General features: G+C 42.6%; 1 protein-coding gene across 6 annotated transcripts in view; it reads left to right on the plus strand.

Annotated features, from left to right (window-relative positions):
* The window catches only part of LOC307034294 (FERM and PDZ domain-containing protein 4-like), a 382,085-nt gene that overhangs the window by 351,498 nt on the left and 12,137 nt on the right, over window positions 1–18,450 (plus strand). For all 6 annotated transcript variants that reach the window (XM_079673061.1, XM_079673056.1, XM_079673057.1 and 3 more), the window contains 4 exons: window positions 12,598–12,720; window positions 16,312–16,463; window positions 17,208–17,310; window positions 18,080–18,125. In XM_079673061.1, the coding sequence (XP_079529187.1) occupies window positions 12,598–12,720; window positions 16,312–16,463; window positions 17,208–17,310; window positions 18,080–18,125 (424 nt within the window). The remainder of the gene's footprint in view (window positions 1–12,597; window positions 12,721–16,311; window positions 16,464–17,207; window positions 17,311–18,079; window positions 18,126–18,450) is intronic.

An 18,450-nucleotide genomic window follows, 5' to 3' on the forward strand; every position in this document is an offset into this window, starting at 1 on the left:
TTTTACATCCCATAATTCCAGTCACCGCACTCACCAGATAATACTGCAGCGACGTGCTTCATGCTTCCGCCCCCCCTTTGACAAGAGAACTAAATTTGATCAATTATGCAAATTGAGCAAAAGCCCATTTTGTTTCGTGCTCAGATCCGAACTTCCTTCCCTCGTATCCGCTTTGCGAGAAACAAATAACTTTTTGAACATGTATCATTTCCCAATTAGGCTTTAATTCTCATACAGCGAGCCCGGTGATATTCAGACACAATAAGCCAGCTGAAAGTGACGCTCCTACTAAATAATGCCCACGTGTTCTGTAAATGTTAAGAGAAAACGACACGGTTAGAACTCATATATCATGTATTCTGCTTGGGATCACTATTTCACTTTTTAAAACTATTTTTGTATTTACTATTTACTCGCACTATATTTGTCTGTTTATCTGTGTTTTGTGTTGCACTGTTGGAGAAGCCTGTGACCTAAGATTTCCATCGGCATAACTACGCTGTAGCTATGTTCGTATGACTAAATAAAGAACCTTGAACCTTGGGACATGCATTATAAATGGCACCTTCGTTCAATTCAAGGCATTTCTTGTTGTTGAGACAAACTCATGTTTTCCCTATCGCCCATCATAACAAGGCACGTACTACTGTTCGCCCTTAGGTTGTACTTCATAAAAATCATTGAGAAGAAGGACATCAAAATGTGTCCCAGGATGACTCACTCCATCTTTTTTTGAAGTTTTAAGTTATTCTAGTCAGCAGCTGGCTACAATTATACATCATTTGGATGAATACTGTGTAGCAAATGCACTGAGGATATAGACTGTACAGACAGTGACTAAATAAAAGGGCCCTATTCTTCTCCTTTTCAGCTTCATATCTGTATTTTATTCCTCTACTGTGACACGTCTCCCTGCTTTAATGTTCAAAAAGCTCTTTATTGTTCTCATACTGCCTGTGCTGCAGCACCTCTTTTCACCCTCTGTTTGAAACCAGAGCCCAGTCTGCTCTGATTGGATAGCTGGCGAGCTCTGTTGTGATTTGTCAACCGCTTATAGATGTCCCGCCCCTTAGTATATCACGTACAATGTGCTGATGTCGCTTTGTTCCAGAAATAAACAAACGTTCAAGTCCAATGGAGGCGTGTACTAGTTCTACCTCCAGGTTATTCCTCTAATGTAGCTCTGCATAACAGAAAGTCCGTATCGACTGTGTTCAAACAGCACAGGATTAGTGCTGGACTCAGTGCTCATGTGATAAAGTCAATTCGTGCCCCCTCTTGTTTTCCTTTTTCCTGCGTCAGCACAGTGAGAGACCCGCTGGGAACAATCATTGAAAACCATCAAGGAAATTTAAAACCTATTGAACCCGAGGGACAAAGCTTGATTGCAAACCCTATGCAGTCTTTGCATCTCGCTACGTCTGCAGTTAATCCTCTCATGTATTTCATCACATTTTACATATGACACATAGTTATTCTGGCAGTTTGATGGTGAATGTCATTTTTGAACACAATAAAGAAGACATCATAGGAGCCTTGTAACCGTGAGGATGGAACATTTACAGAACATGTTAGAAGTCCACTTTCCATACCATGCCCCCATATAGCTACTGCTGATCTTATTTTAGATGGATGCGTTCACTTGCTTAGTGTATGCTTGAGTGTCATAAAGGACAGCTGGTTGGTTAGGCATCTGATGTCTCATTATATAACAATAAACTATGCATTTTTAGGTGACCTCTAAGCTTAAAATACACAGGTCTCTTGACAAGAAGGCATGTATGGGATGTTTCACAGACCCAGTCATACTGTAAATGCCTCTTTGGAAGTGCATACTCAATAATGGATCACTTTGGCTGGTTTTTTACTACATACAGTGAGCAATTCCGCGCTTGTGGGACAGAAGAAGAGTTAAAAATATCTTGCATTTTCTATTCTCTCTCACACATACACGCCAGAAACCCAATGGCATTCTGGGTGAGGTTGAGCAACAGGGAAAGAGGCAGCACTGTGGAAGAAATGGTGCCAAAATGATGTCATTTCTCAAGCTTTGTTTTGCGTTTGTGTCGAGGAAGTCAGTGTTCAGTCAGGTTGAGGTTAAAGGACTCATAGTGAGGAGGGAGAGGGGATACAAAAGAAGAGTGTACATTACTTACATTTAAGAAGCAACTTGTGCAGGGAACCCTTACATTTGTGTGATTAACAAAAGAAAGATTGAACTTAATACCGTCAGAAAGATGTCATGATAAGAGTGAGTGATGATGGATGAGCTCACGGTGACTTCCCCCGGTTCGTTTGCTGATACATGTGTTTGCTAAAGAGCCGAGTGGAGTGATTAGTTCTGCTCCAAATGCTTTCACATAATACTTAAGTGCCAGTGTGTATTCTCAGAGCCACACACACATACACACACCCAATGTACTGTAAACCTACATGCGGTACAGTATGCACACTTGCACTCTGACGCATGATCAAGCTTGGCTGTGACACACATTTCTTTCACTGATTGGCTATCACTTCCTGTAATCATGCTTCCATTCATTGAACACTCAACAGTGTGTCAACTTATTTGTCTGTGCCATATCCTACCCCACTTTTTATTGTTTTAATTAACATTTTAACCAGCTAGACATGTGTGTGGCAATGATCACCACGCTCCTTTGCTAGTGTGTGTTCAGGGACATTGTTTTGGCGTGGTCTTTTTAGCCTCCAGAATCACACTCACAGTGATCGGTGCAGATGGATGTGTTTTGACAAGGGCTGAATGCACCCAGGGACAAATGAAGTGTGTATAGCGTATATTCACTCACTGGCTTCTCTTACACGCTGCAACCTTTCAGATTGACCTGCAGCAAATAGATGGAGGTAGTCAACGCTTGGTCGTCATTTCATCACGCAAGTAAAGGCAACCAACCATAAACTAAGTGCCAGTTAACTCCCCGTAGGCAAGGCCGCAGTGAAAGCACTACTCCCCAAGGTTAAAAGCTTCGATACAGGAAGTGAAATGTGTTTTTTTAAGAGATCTGATTTTATGTCACTGATACAACTGGTTTTGAAGTTGATTTATTATGTATACAAGACTGTAAAAGCCTGATTTGACTGAGTGCCTTTGCTGAAATCACAGAATATACTTTACAAAGAAACACAATACAGGAAAGGGAAAATCCCCAAAAGCATGATAGGGCCCTGCATTAACAGTCAGAAGGTGGAGTGTGTCCTAATATTAGTGTATCTGCATTTTGCTGCGTCAGTGGAGCTTGGGGCCACATACAGCATAAACATAATTCAAAGAGACAATCATCAGGTTTCTTTCAACAACATAATTAAAACTCTGCTTTGCTGCCCTTTGTGTTTTCTGCCCCCCGGTTCCAGCGGGCTTTATGTGGCATTTGAAAAGAATCGATGGGGTGTTGTGCAACACAGACGTGCCGCTGTGCTGCAAAGGTTGAAGGCAACACTGTGAAGTGTTTCAGGTGGGCTGTTGGCTCAGTGACATGACCTACAAGGAACACAACCTATTCCTTTAGCAACTTATATTTCATCCTTTTCCACAACTGAAGGCATTTTCTGGTCCTTTATTCGCCTTGTGTCGTTTTTCTTCTTGTGACCTTCCCCTTACATTTAGAAATATTAGTGTGTAAAGGTAACCATTTGCATTGTAGGAGTCACGCTACTAATTGATCCGTTTCAACGTTCTCAGAACACCAGCAATCCTGTCTGTCAATCAAAGTGTAGACGTTTTACGTGCCTCCAAAAGGGCAACACTAAATTAGCAACACAGTCATTCATGTCCGTCTGACTTTTCAAAAAGCCTACTTTAGTTCACCTGTATTTAACCATTAAATATATGTTATTTTTTATAGTTTCTAGCTTTCATTCTGGTCTTGTGCTCCCGTCCTCCGCCATATCATATATTTGTATCTCTCATCTGATATTGTCTTATCTTATAAATGAACAGACTTGTAGCTGCACCTGCTGTCCAAGAACCAAATGCTTCCATTCTGAAGACAGATGTGACTTTCGGAAACACTCACCAGCCTGTCTCGAACTGTTAGTTGCCATTTGCCGTGCAGTTAAGGGGCTTTGAGTGTAAGATGTGTATGGGTGTGTTTCTCCACAGTCAACAGTGTGGTCAGCCGCCTGTGGAATAGTCAAAATCTTCTCTTGGGGGAAGGAGAGTTCTAGTCTGGTACACTCACAGTAAGTGTGTGTGTGAGGAAGGGAGTGAGAGCAACACAAAGTCAAGAGGAAGATAACGAATGAGTGAACACACAGAGCTGAAATGTCTTTTCCAGATGGAGTGTGTTCACGCCGCTCTCTGCACTGTATGATGGGGTTTAACCAAGCCGGACAGCTGTGATTGATGCAGCTGACGATGTTTTTATTGACCTGCTCCTAACGTCTCTTTGTGCTTCTATATTGTTCTGTGTGTGGTTGTGAGGAGATAGTAACACCATACATTTATTTGTTGCACTGTATTGACTCTAAAATCAGTATTTCCATCCGGCACTGTGCTGGAAAACAGAAGGGGAGCTGTCCAGGGTGCTGAAATGAATCAGAAGACTTTATTTATCCGGGGGAAATTGGGCTTTGTCATAGAATGGAATAAACTAAATATAAAATATTTGCATACAAATATGTGTATAAACATAAGAAGTTAAAGTAAGAACCTGCAATAAAAAGATTAAATCAAACATATATATATTTATATGATATAAAAAAAAATAAGTAAAATGGCCAAAACAATTTAAAAGAAAATCAACCCCCCCGCTCACTTACTTTTCTGTCTTTGTAAGGAGTAGATTTCTTTTATGTAAGCTTTTAATTGATTCCATCATTCCACGCCGCTGGCATGTTTCCACATCAGTAAGGCATTAAAGCAGTTAAGTGTTAGTAAGGAGTGGAGTATCCGCTCTAGAGGATATAAAGATCCAAATCCCACCAATCAGCTGGAGTACAGTTCACTCTTTATTATGAGCTCAGAGGACATTTCACTTGCAGGGGAAAGACACTGCAACATGACAAATGCAGCATTTCCCCGCAACCATAACATAGCATAATAGTGGTGAGTCACTGCTAACAGTTAGCCATGATAGGCTATGGGTTTAGCTACGTGGTGGCTGATGGGGAAATGATTGCATGTGGTGGAGTGATTTCACTTTTCATGTTGGATTCGATTTTTTTCAAATATTTAAATTGTTCTGTTTTTAGTACTCATTGACAACCTGAATGTGTGCTTCATTTACATAAAAATATGGGAGAAGATACCAACTTTTGCTAGGTCACATAGTGGCTTATTGTAGTGCTTATAGTGAATTACTGTAGTTTACCAGCTACAGTAGGACTAATGGATATTAAACTGGGATCTGTAGTCGGTTAATTTACTCTCCATGCTTATTTTGGCCTCAGCATTGTCCACCATTTAATTAAATAACAACTTAATAAGAGGCCTTTAAAGCCAACACCCTCGCTAATTGACAGTTAGCTTACTGGCCGTTAACAAGCTTCCTAAACGACTATAACTTAATGGGACATTAAGTTTGCATAGTTAAAACAAAACATGTATTTGTCCCATCAAGGTTGGTCTCTTCTGTAGAGTAGTCTAAACTCCAACAGAGAAGGTCAACTAAAAGTGAGTGGTGCTTAAAGCTAACAAGCTACTCAAAGGAAGGGCATTGTCAAGATGCCCCTGCGATTTGTTAGTGATGCAATATCCACGACAGTTTGCCCTTGTGATTGAAAGCTGTCGTTTGAAATGACTTGATTATGAGTCAGTAAAACACAATTGCCCTCCTCGCAAAGAGAAATGGGCAGAGACAGACTGAATAATGAAGTGAAGAAATGACTTAGTGCTACTAATGGTTGATGTAAAAGGAAATGAGGACGGATGGATATTTGTAAAAGTGATCGTCTGATCCATCTTTCTGAGTGTTTTCGTTTCTCTTCTTGAGAGTATTTGTTGTTCAAATCTTCTCTATTTTAACAACTTTTTTGAAACTCCTGCAGTTTTTCTTCTCTGCTTTTTTCCCCCCGTTGAGTTCAGCTTGTTTTGCAAACATCTGCACTCTGCAAGATGTTGAGAGTGCACGCAGAGTGAAGCTGAATGTTCAAGATGTTACATAAAAAATAAACCGTCTGTGTGTTTGTGTTTGTGTGTGTTTGTGTGTGTTTGTGTGTGTTTGTGTGTGTTTGTGTGTGCAAAGTGCACTGAGAGCCCAAACATGTTGTCTTCAGATAGTAAAGCTATATAAAGTCAGAGCACTTCCATTGCAACTTTTAACAACGTGCAACCAATGTTTTATTTATGAACCGTGCCGAAAGAGAGTGGGAAAGGCCAAAAAATGGAAAGAGGGTGTGGATTGGTGGAGAAGAAGGTCAGGAGATGGCTGGAGTTGACGTGCTAGGAGCTAGGGATGCCAGAAGCTGACCATGATCAAAATCGAAAATCGGACAGCCCTGGCGAATAATAATCGATTATTCGACGCCCGACCCCCCCCCCCCCCCCTCCCCCCCTCCCGCGCGGGAGAGAAAGAAAAAAAAACTCTTGCATTTGACCTCATTTGCACTTGTCAGTTTGAAGTAGTTCCAACTCTTCTTTCCTTTGTTCATCTTTAGTTGTGTTCTCACTCCAATAAATCAATCGCACGTGTGACGGAGAAGGGGGGGGGGGGGGGGGGTCGGTGTGTAGCAGCGCAGTGAAGGGCTAAAACAAACTGGTGGTGTGACCAATGGCCATTTACAATTATTAATACTATTACTATTATTAGCATTAGTCTATATTTTGGTTGAAACTATGCCAGGAAAAAAAACAAAAACATAAATAATAATAAAAAAATATATAAATAAAATCGAATTTTTAAAATAATTTTCGATTATGGAGACTGTAACGAATAATCGAATAATCGAATAATCGCTGGCATCCCTACTAGGAGCTATGCGTGTGTTCGGTTGGGACCTTAATGAGCATAATGATGAAGATGAAGAGGCTCCATTAGTGAGCAAATTATGAAATGTCGAGTGACAGATCAACGGCAAACGATACAGTCCTACTTCCAACGGCACAAATCCAGTTCATTCAGATGTAGATGTTCCTGTCTAAGCTGTGTCCTCGTGCCACTGTGCTTTCAATAATTGATCAATCAAGTTAAAGCAGCAGTTATAATAATATAGCATAATAGGGCCTCTTTAATGCTTAAGCCAAAGACTCGTTTTTTGTTGCATTTTCAAATCAAAAGAACGAATGGATGACACGAGCTGACGAAGTGTCTCTATCTTTTTCTCCTTGGGACATGTTACTGCTATGATTCACTGCGCATACATCACACACTCTAACATGCCGCACTTTATTTGAACCTGTCTGACACAGATTGCGGCTGACATTTTGTTATTGCGCCGCGCGACATGCAATTAACCTGTAAAATGTTATCTCGTAGTGTTTGTGCGGATTAAGTCAGTTACACTGTGTTTCAGGATGATGGTTTTAAACTACAATCAGAGAAAAACTCCTTACCCCCCCCCCCCCCCCCCCTCCTTTTTCTTGCCCTTTAAACCAGAAACAGTGCTTTAACGGAGCCTCTTGCTATCTTTGATGATACATTCTTTAAATATGCTCAGGGTTTTAGGCTAATTGTGAAGTTATCTCTTTTTTTTCATATTTATCGTAGACTCAGCTGTTGATAAAATCCACTCCAGATGTGTTTATTTCTCTCCTTCACCCACCACTTAACCTACATGTCCTTGTATGAAGGACACTCTGCAGCAGAGCTTTTATCAATATGGGATGAAAGTTGTGTTTGAGCTTAAATTACCCTAGTTTTATTCTGTGTAAAGCGGTGAGAATTGGCAGGGGGGGGTGGCTTTTAAGTAGCTAGTAAGCTTTGTCATAATGTAGGCTAACGCGTCTTCAGAGTGCTTTTTGTGTGAATCCAGTCAATCTTGAGAAACGTCTTGAGGGGGTTAACAAGACATTAAGTGTGTGCGTGTGCGTGTGTGCGTGATCTATTCAAGGTCAAACAAAACCGTGTCCACTCCAAGCAGAAATAGTTCGCATTGACACAAAACACTCTCTTTAAAGGCCTGGTGCTGGTAATGCTGCCTTGTCCTGCTTACATTTGAATTCAAATTCAGAGACAACGCGAAAAAATGACCCAGTGACTCAGACTCCTCTCTGCTCCTGACTATCCTTTGAAGAGAGAGGCTGGCTAATGTTAGGGTTCAGTGGCAGAGTCCAAGCCACAAAGTAGTCACTCATCAGAGGTCAAAGAAAGAGACAAGAGCCTCAGAGGGGGGGAAATACAGAATGGTTAAAAATAACTGATTTGAGTTGCAAATGTCTCTATGCAAGCCACAGCAATCATGTAATACATGTCAGAGAAAAGGGGATTATAATCTATTCTGATAGACTCTCACATATTAGGCTCATGTGTATGTCTACTCCATAGATACTACCTTGGTTAAACCCTGTGATGGATTACTTTACCGGGAAGCAGCAATCTGAATTAGAGCTGTGAGGAACATTTGTTGTTGTGAGATGCTTCCAGAGTTTGGGGCAGTGCGTTCTTGCTGACTGAATACGTGTGGTGCTCTGTGCCAGCTGGCTTCCCCGCTTCCCGTGATAGGAAGCTCTGACATATGATGCAGCAAAAAAACATCCTGACTCGCTCCAGGAGCCGCCATCTTTGTTGTGCATTTATTTGTGTTGTGGAAAAGAAAGAATTCTCCCACTCCATGGAGGTTACGCCTTGACGTGCAATACATCACTGTGATCTAATATCTGCCCTTCGTGTCTCGACGCACCGAATGAAAAGCCTCAGAGGATCAATATCTGTAATGGCAGTGTATGAGGGACTAACCGTGACAAATCAATTAAGCAGGCTGGGTTTTACGGGTGAAACAAGCGTCCGAATATTAATTCAGTTGAAATGAAACAAGATTACTTAAAGAGCTTGCCAGTGCTTGCACCAGCAGTCTATCTACCATCAACCTGTCAAACTATATCCATTAATCCATGAATATAATCGAAGTAATCTACCTGGTAGGCCAATTAAGTACCACCGATTGAATTGTTTCGGCCTTGTTGGCAAGTGGCCCCATTACGCTGTTGGTGTTTCCCCTTTCCTGTAGTGTTTCATTTAGGTTTGTCTGCATGTAAACAACGGCTACAATCCCCTGAGTGTCTCTCCCACAACCAAAGTGTACCGTAAGTCCTGTCCCACCTTTTCGCTTCAAAAGGGTTCTTGTAATTTTTATTCAGCAGAGGAAATGGATTGACTTTATGTTATGAAGTTTAGTTTCTCAGCAGTAGTGGAGATGACAAAGAGAAATGTATCCACATAGGGAAGAAGAAGAACAGGGATTGGTTGAAAAGCTTTTCCCAGTGAATACAGCGGCCTTTTCAGCCATAGGAAAAAGCAACATGCTGCTTCTTCTGAATGCACACATTTGGATCCGTGGTATGTTGAATGGAAATGTATGAAAAGATGGAAAGAGCTTTAGACTCTGCTGCAATGTGTCGGGGGTTACATTCCTAGCGACAGTGCTTTGTGTTGTGATCTGTCGATGTACGTTCAGCACAGAGATTCTTTAGTCAGTCACCTTTTGCACTTTTACTAAAACACTGAGTGAGAAGTGAAAAACAACGGCACAAAAGGCAAGAGGATGCAGGGTTCCCTATATACATACATATGACTGTCACTGCTATGAATGGTAAACCCAGTGATCTGATGTTGTGCTCCCATTCAGATCAATTTGACCAAGTTTGAGATTTACCAACATTTTTATCCTTTATTGTCTGCAAGTGAAGAAGGAGGGGATGTTGAGCTTGGACGCAAAGGACCTTTACGCAGCGTCCACACGGCGGCGTGCGTTGAAGCTTGCCGGCGGGCGGGTCTGAAACTCGACCAACAACCAATCACATGAATCCCCGCCCCCCCAGACACACAAGCACGCGGTTTGATTGGCTAGAGCTTGTACTGGCATATGATTTGATTGGCTGACGCTTCCGCCGAAGCTTCAAAAGTTCAACATTGCTCAACTTTTGCAGCGAGCCACGCGTAGCGACGCTCCCACAATGCAGTTTGGTGAAGCGTGACGTCACCCCATTCAAAGTGAACGGGCAGAAGCTTTGAAGCTTCAACGCACGCCACCGTGTGGACGGGCCGTTACAGTATAGGACCTTTACAGTATAGAAAGTATCCACCATTTCTTTGCCTCTAGGGATGTCAATATTGGTTGTTTGCTCACCCAACTACAATTTGTATCGTACTGGATGAAGCTTTGCCCTTTTATCTTTTATATTCTGACATGAAAAATGTTTATTTTTGCTGGAGGATGACCAAAAGTGAACTAGAGTGAAATATTAATGCCATCCAGGTGAAGAGTCAGTTTCCTCTTCATGCTGTGTGGCTGCGGCTCTGAGATGGAGCGATGTTTCCACACACGTTGTTGCTCTCCGAAAAGCCTCTTACTCCCCACACACACACACACACACACACACACACACACACACACACACACACACACACACACACACACACACACACACACACACACACACACACACACACACACACACACACACATTCACCTCTACACACTCTCTTCCTTTCTCATACACACACACACACACACACACACACACACACACACACACACACACACACACACACACACACACACACACACACACACACACACACATTCACATTCACCTCTACACACTCTCTTCCTTTCTCATACACATAAATACTCATACTCTCCCTCACACACACACACACACACACACACACACACACACACACACACACACACACACACACACACACACACACACACACACTCACACTCACACTCACACTCACACTCACACTCACACACACACACACACCCAGCATGGATTTGTTTCCTCTGTGATGAGAGGGATTATGGGATAAAGGAGGCGAGGCCACATCAGTTTAGTTCAGTTTGGACCAAAGCTGCTCTGAGCAGCGGCCGCAGCACAATGACAAACACTGATGAGCGTCTGGCCACACATTGGAGGTCTGCACAGGCGCTGACGCCACAGCTTCTGGATATTTGGAGAGCCTCTGATTGGGATTCTGAAGTGGCGGCAGATATGTTTTCCTTTCGGATGACTGGCAATCAGCAGAAGCACAAAAGCCTGGAGGAAATCCGTGCATGGCAACAGAAGTGAAGCTCAAAAGCCTCAGAGTGTTAAAAACGGATTTATTGCCTTCTTTTTTGCTTTAGTTTGCTTTGCTTTTGGTGTCAATGAAAGCATGGAAGTACCATTAGTGAACTATTTATCTTCTACATAACAACTGATGACAGCTTCCGCTCAATTGCTCTTTTTCACACCCCGCAAGCAATGACATGACTGCCTGATGCATTCGTCCCATCAAAGGCACAACATGGGAATCGATCAGACGGATTATTACGGCGATGACATCCTCATCTAGTACGCATGTTCTTCTATTTAAAGAATTTGTATCGATGACACGATGGATCCATTGTGGCCTTGCTCTTAATGGTAAAGGCCCCCGAGCCGAATGAGTGATGTGTGACGTCTTCCTCGAAGCTCGCACAGTGGAGCAAAAATGCTGCGTAACAGAATGTCAGTCTGGCACTGTAACGCCGTTATTTGTATTCATTGTTACTGTTGCTTGCTATCGTAGATTTGAGGTCAGGACAATAAACCTGTCCTCATGGTTTATTGGCTGATGGGACGAAATGTTCCCCGGAATAAATCAACTATGAGTATAAAGTGCATAGACGCTGGAATTCGGTCTCATTTCTGCGGCTTGATGATATTTTATTGCGCTTTTGATTATTCCTGCTGAGTTTTATGATCTGTGAATGATTAGTCACTGGAGCGTAACTCGGCACAGTTGATTCAGGAGGGGTGGTTATTCCCATTAGAGGAATTCACACTAAGGTGGCCTCTCATATCTTCCCCCGTCTGTCTCTCTACATTCTCATTCTCCTTAATGACATTGTTTTAAGTCATCTGCGATAACCCAATCAGCTGTCACATCAGTGCTTTCCCTCTGACCATTTTTTGCAGAGCAACTTGCGCAGCACTTGGCCGTGTACATGCCGCTATCGATCTCCCTTCCACGGAGCCGATGAGCCGTCATTTGACTGTGGTCGATTGCACTAAGTAGTGCGCTCTCACACTGAAAGCCACACAGAGACAAGAGGTCACACTAAGAGGCATCTAACCAGGGCCCAGAGACAGCAGAAACAATTATTTATAAATTCACCTTTGATTCTTTTCCATAAAAGATTGACCTCTTGATGCATGCTTATGTACATCCCAGTGGATTATCTCCCTGCATCAAATCAATCTGAGGTTGTTTCGCCATTTATTCGAAACAAGAACGCTCATCTATAAGAAGTGACTGTGTTCAGGCTGAGTTAGATACATCTGCTAAGACTCTGCTCATTATTTGGCTATATTTCCAAAAGCAACAGGAAATGAAGGAAGACATGATATTACTCCACGGCTTGGAAATGGGGTTTTTCTGACATTAAATCCCAACTGAATCTCAGCTCATATATTAGGATGAAACACTGATTTTCCCTTCCTCTATGTTTCAGCCATAAGAACAAAATGTCGGGCTGGCCGCCCCCTGGCCCCGGCTCCTGGGTGGGGCTGCAGGGGCCTCCATACAGCTGGGACAGCATGAACAGCACCAGAGAGGGCCGGGACTGCTTCACCAAGTACGTACAGTCTGATCATAAACATTGGATGATGTACGATCATCATTATATTGCACCAACAGTTGCATATGGTTGCATCATGACGATCCAGTGGAGAAGTGAACCAGCACTGCATTTTCATTTCCCTTGACGCCCGATATCATCACGGAGACACTTTGAGAGACGGGTTTTGGAGTTATTTGCCCCCTTCCTCCCATAATGCACCTGTGTTGGAGGGATTCTGTTCAGCAGCCTGTTGTCTGCGTGAGTTTGTTATGCAGAAAGATACTTTCAGCCCGGTAAACATTGCACTGGCTTCGAGGGCTTGGCATAAAGAAAGTCCTCCAGAATGAATCCAGCCACGTTTTCAATCAGACGTGTCTCGCACTTTTATTCTCTCTTGAACTTTACCCTTCCCTTTGCACCTTCCTGCTACTTATTTGTATCGATTCTCTACTCTTAACCCCTATATGTCCCCCTCCTTCCGTCCCCTTCCTTTCTTTCTTCAACCTTTCCTTCTTTCCTCTTCCTGCTTTGACCCCTTGACATCAATTCCCGCTAGCCAACACTTCCATTTTCTATTTTTGTCTTCTAAAACTCAAAGATCCATTTCAGTATTTCTCCCACGTTCCTTTTAGTCTTCTCTCCTGTCCTCTCACTATACTGTATTCCCGTCCTTTCTATACATTTTTATTATTTCCCGTTGTGTCCTTGGTCTTTGCTGTCCCTTCTCTCTGCTACTCCCTCATTAAATGATCCCCCCCCTCTCCTCGCGATAGGGGAGTCAAACTTGACAAGGGTTACCCATCTGGTTCTGTGGCTTTGTTCCCAGAGAGAAGCTGTTGGCTTTAGCACAGGTGACACAGATTGAGTATCACAATTGGATTCTGCGAGCCAGAGAAAGAAAGAGTGAGTAAAGCCAATAGTTGATTTCATTGTATCGGACAGATAACTCCCCTGGCCTCAGCTGACATGATCCAGCAGGTGTTTCAGTCCTGTGTCCGAGTCTTTGAAATCTCTGAAATATGTGCAACTCTTGCAATAGCTTTGTAACAGTTCTACGAAAAAATAACACACTTTTCCCTGTCTGAGGAATTGCATTGTTTTAGAGTAAAGTGGATAAGGGTGTGTTTAAAGTAAGCATATGCCTGCCTCATTCACATGGAGAGGTGCAGGTGTGTGCTCATGAGCTTATCTGTCTGTGCTTTGTAAATCCTGCCAGCTGTTCTTGAGCAATGCTCCCAGCTGCTCACCTTTTTATAGTTACATTGCTTTAAATGGATATAATTCTAACTGCATTGTTAACGCTTTAAGGCATTGTGAATTTCTAGAATATCAATTTAAAACTCCCAATAGATAAAATAATAGACAGCAGTGCATATATACATTATTTAGCAGGTGTTTTTATCCTAAGTGACTTTCAGTGCACATTTTAATACAAATGAATTGACTGGTTAAAGGGGCTAATCTCCAGGTTCATATCAGTATGTAGTGTCTCCACTGTGACACGTCTCCATGCTTTAATGTTCACCCTCTGTCTGAAACCAGAGCCCAGTCTTCTCTGATTGGTTAGCTGGCCGGCTCTGTTGTGATTTGTCAAACGCTTGGAGATGTCCCGCCCCTTAGCCAGTCACGTACAATAGAAGTGTGAGTGTTACAGAAGTCATTTCAGCGTAAAAAAAGCAAATATAAATAAATGAATATATTCTCACAGTATATTATAGTAAGCCCAGCCCTTCTCTATGCACAGGTGACATGTGGGGCCAGGTGGCTAAGACTAGGTTAGCTATGTATTTTAAGCTTGTTATGTAACTGTAACCTACTACTCTATGTCATGGATTGAATAACATCTTCTTCTTTTTCGACTTGTTGTAGTTCTTTTTTTAAGCTTGCTGAACCTCAAACCTGACATAGAGGGTTATTTGTCACAGCTTATCAAATATACAACCATGAACTAGAAAGGTGAATGAACCGGTTTGCACGCTTGTTCCCGTTATCCAGTGACTGGCAGCAGGGTTTAACCTTTTGAATTCAGCTCTCCCCTGACCCCCTTGACATGGTAGCGCTGCCCTCCCGCGGGATTAAACCCCCACTGACCCTGGCAGGGCACATCACAGATTGGAATATGCTTCATTAGAGACAGATTTATTTTTGAGATTTCTGCGCCGTATGTACAATGCAGATCAATGTGATAATGAGACGGAGGGTGAGAAAGCGCAAGAGGCAAAGAAGGTGACGGGGATTGAGACTGATCCGGATTGGTGGGAGATAAAGTCCCTGATGGTTGGAACATGCTATATATTATCAGGGCAGATTTAGTGGATAGTCGAGAGAAGAGGATACATATCAGTCACGGTTGTCATGCCAAATGTCTAAATAATATTAACTGATCAAATTAAAGTGAATTAGTTTGAAAAAACATCTTGACTGCTTACAAAGATGAAATGGATGTTGGCCAGGTAACAATGGACACCCTGTACCAGACCTAATGTGCAGAGAGAGGAAACGGCTGCCAACGGAGCTGAAAGAGAAGGGGGGGGGGGGGTAGATACAGTGAGAGAGAGAATGACTGAAGCCCTCTGAAAGCATATATCACCTCTTAATTAACAGGCCCTCTGCATCCTCACCGTCCCGGCCGAGACAGACGGCTGGGGTTCAGCGAGCAGGAAGCTTTCATTTAATATGGCATATTAACATTGAAGTGGTGCTCTCAGACTGAGTGACTTGCAATAAGGCACTGGGGATGGGAATTGATCAGGTTGTATGGATCCCAATGAGAACATGGATTCTTAGATCCAATGCTTTATCGATCCCCTTGATTCCCGATCATGGTAAATGGCATTCTTGGAGTTTAAACCCATTTTTTAATCTAACGATTTCCCCCAAAATGGCTACCCTTACACTGTATTTGATATGATCAGATTAAATCCAGCCTGGGACAATTGGGACATGGGACCATTTATTTTTGGGGGCAGGCCGGATTCACACCTGAGTCCGGGTGATTTCACTTGTCACATAGATATAATACGTGCCCGTTAAACTTATCAAAGATGGCTTTTTTTACCTTTACACATTAAATAATTGAATAATTGTGACTTGTTGAATGATCCGTTCATTTTGATTTGGAAAGCTGTGCAGACTTGAATACAGACGTCAGAGGCAAATAGGTTCCAGATTGTAGGCCCGAGGCGTTTTATAAATTCAGGACCTGCGCTTTCATTTATAAGTGGCTTTTAAGCACACACAAAAAATGGAGCTAATGACCGTACCTGAGCCCAGGCATTGACTTATGAGCAGCTGATTGGATAGCAAAACCCACTCATGCAAAGATAATGTTTTCTCTTAGAGCCGAAACTCATTTCTAGACAAGGAATTAATGAATTGGTTGCGTTTTAACGTGCATTTTCATGATATGTGAGAGACCCCTGTTTAATAAGCAGGGCAGGTTTGATCCCGGTAACAGATATTGTGCTCATTAAAAGCTACATATTTGCTGACTCATTATAACGTCACTATGGAGAAGTGTGTCGGCAAACTCATAGGAATCACCCTTCATTGGTTTGGTAGAATTTCTCTTAATCTTCATTTTCCTTTTTCTCTTTTATTTTCCAGCCAAGTGTCCCAGAGCAGCTCCCTGGAGGAGGTCCACCTGGATGGACTCCCCCCCGCCCCTCGCCTGGTGGAGATGAGGCGGGACCCCGTCCTGGGCTTCGGCTTCGTGGCAGGCAGCGAGAAACCAGTGGTGGTCCGCTCTGTCACTCCGGGTAGGCGCTATACTGTGCTGGATGTTTTTCTGATATCACCACCACTCGACAAACTCAGAGATGGTTCAACTCAACACTTTGGGGCTTCAAACCATGCATTAGACAGAAAAACGTTCAATACGTAAAGAAATGGGCTTTGACTGCATGTATTTCCCAAAGAATAACACAAGTTTTCAGTGGCTTGTGTGCAGAACAAGCATCCAGCAATGCTGTCGTGCAGAACTCTGAGAGTTTGCATGTTTGCACCGAGCGCTTTCATTTGTAACTATTTGCAAAGTGCTAATCAATGCGAACAGTTGCTGTAATGATTGTTTAGAAGAGAACCATGCAGACTGTTGGCTATGATTGCACAAGTACTATTGACCCCATGCTACAACGAAAATGAGCTCAAAATAATGTTTGCTTATAAGTGAGATTAATGCGTATTTAGGTGGCCAAATTACTGCCAGAGCTCTGCTCACAGACCCCTATCAGCCATGCACAGACACACACCGCGGCATCAGAATCAATTGGCGCTGAATTCCAATCAGACAGTGGAACTGATGAATATTATAATTAGAGTTGTTGGGGCAAAGAGAGACAGAATATAAATGCTTGAGGACACAGAGGTTTATTAATGGTCACACCTATTGCGTGTGTCAGGAGTCGGACACACCCAAATGACCTGCAAGCTGCAATCTGTGGCTGACAGACTGAAAACGCTCTGCGCTGTGATCAACCATGGGCTTGTTTATTTGCATATAGGCGGTCCATCAGAGGGGAGACTGCTGCCAGGCGATGAGATCATCCTGATCAACGATGAACCCGTCAGTTCTGCTCCCAGAGAACGAGTCATAGACCTCGTCAGGTAAATACCAACAAACTTCAGAATGAGGTGGTTCGTTTTTTAAAGATAGAATAATCTCATAGAGTTTAGATAGCTAACTACATAGTTATGTCGAATAATTTTGGGTAAACCAACCCTTTTAAAAACATGATAACGGACATACTAAACAGCTTGCCTGACAAAGTCCCAGTCATTAGCATTAATTTGATTTTAAAATCTCATTATTAATTTCACCAAACTGTGAGGAAGTCTAATGAAGTGCTTGCCAAGTATTTGTCATGCGCTACTCATTGGCTTATCACATCCAGAAATATTCAGCATTAATAATAAGAAAGAAAAAACGTTTTGTTATTCCAATGCATAACAATTCTTGTTTTGAAGCAGTGTGTGTGTGTGTGTGTGTGTGTGCGTGCGTGTGCGTGTGCGTGTGTGTGTGTGTGTGTGTGTGTGTGTGTGTGTGTGTGTGTGTGTGTGTGTGTGTGTGTGTGTGTGTGTGTGTGTGTGTGTGTGTGTGTGTGTGTGTGTGTGTGTGTGTGTGTGTGTGTGTGTGTGTGTGTGTGTGTGTGTGTGTGTGTGTGCGTGCGTGCGTGCGTGCGTGCGTGCGTGCGTGCGTGCGTGCGCTTCTGGTTTTATCTGTGTATTCTCGTAAGTGTTGATTGCCAGAGGCGTCTCATTCCATTTCAGCCAAGCTAATCAAGTTCCCTCCACTTGTCTGCCATTGTTGTTCACTGTGATTGTTGTTCTCTGATGATTTTATTTGACTCTGTGATTTGGGGTCTTCTCGCTTCAGGAGCTGCAAAGAATCCATAATTTTGACTGTTGTCCAACCTTATCCTGTGAGTACATCAGCTTTTATCAACCTTAAGGAAATGTATGTATCATATTCATTCTTGCTTATATCACTCTGTATTGACGTTTTGTTTGGGCTTGGGCTTGGGCTCGGTTGACAGACTAATGCAATGCTGTTATTGGTCTTTTTTGTATGCATTCATTTTGCCCCATGCACTTCTTAAGATTGTATTTTGTTGTACCAAGGTTGTGTTTCAGTCAAATTGCCAACAAATAGCACTCTAAAATAAGACTTCCTGGGAATTAAAAGTTGGTGTATTAATGTTTTATTGATTTTTCCAATGTTACATTTATAGCTGACGGTTGAAATGT

This window comes from Notothenia rossii (genome assembly GCF_949606895.1).
Source record: "Notothenia rossii genome assembly, chromosome: 3".
NCBI lineage: Eukaryota > Metazoa > Chordata > Actinopteri > Perciformes > Nototheniidae > Notothenia > Notothenia rossii.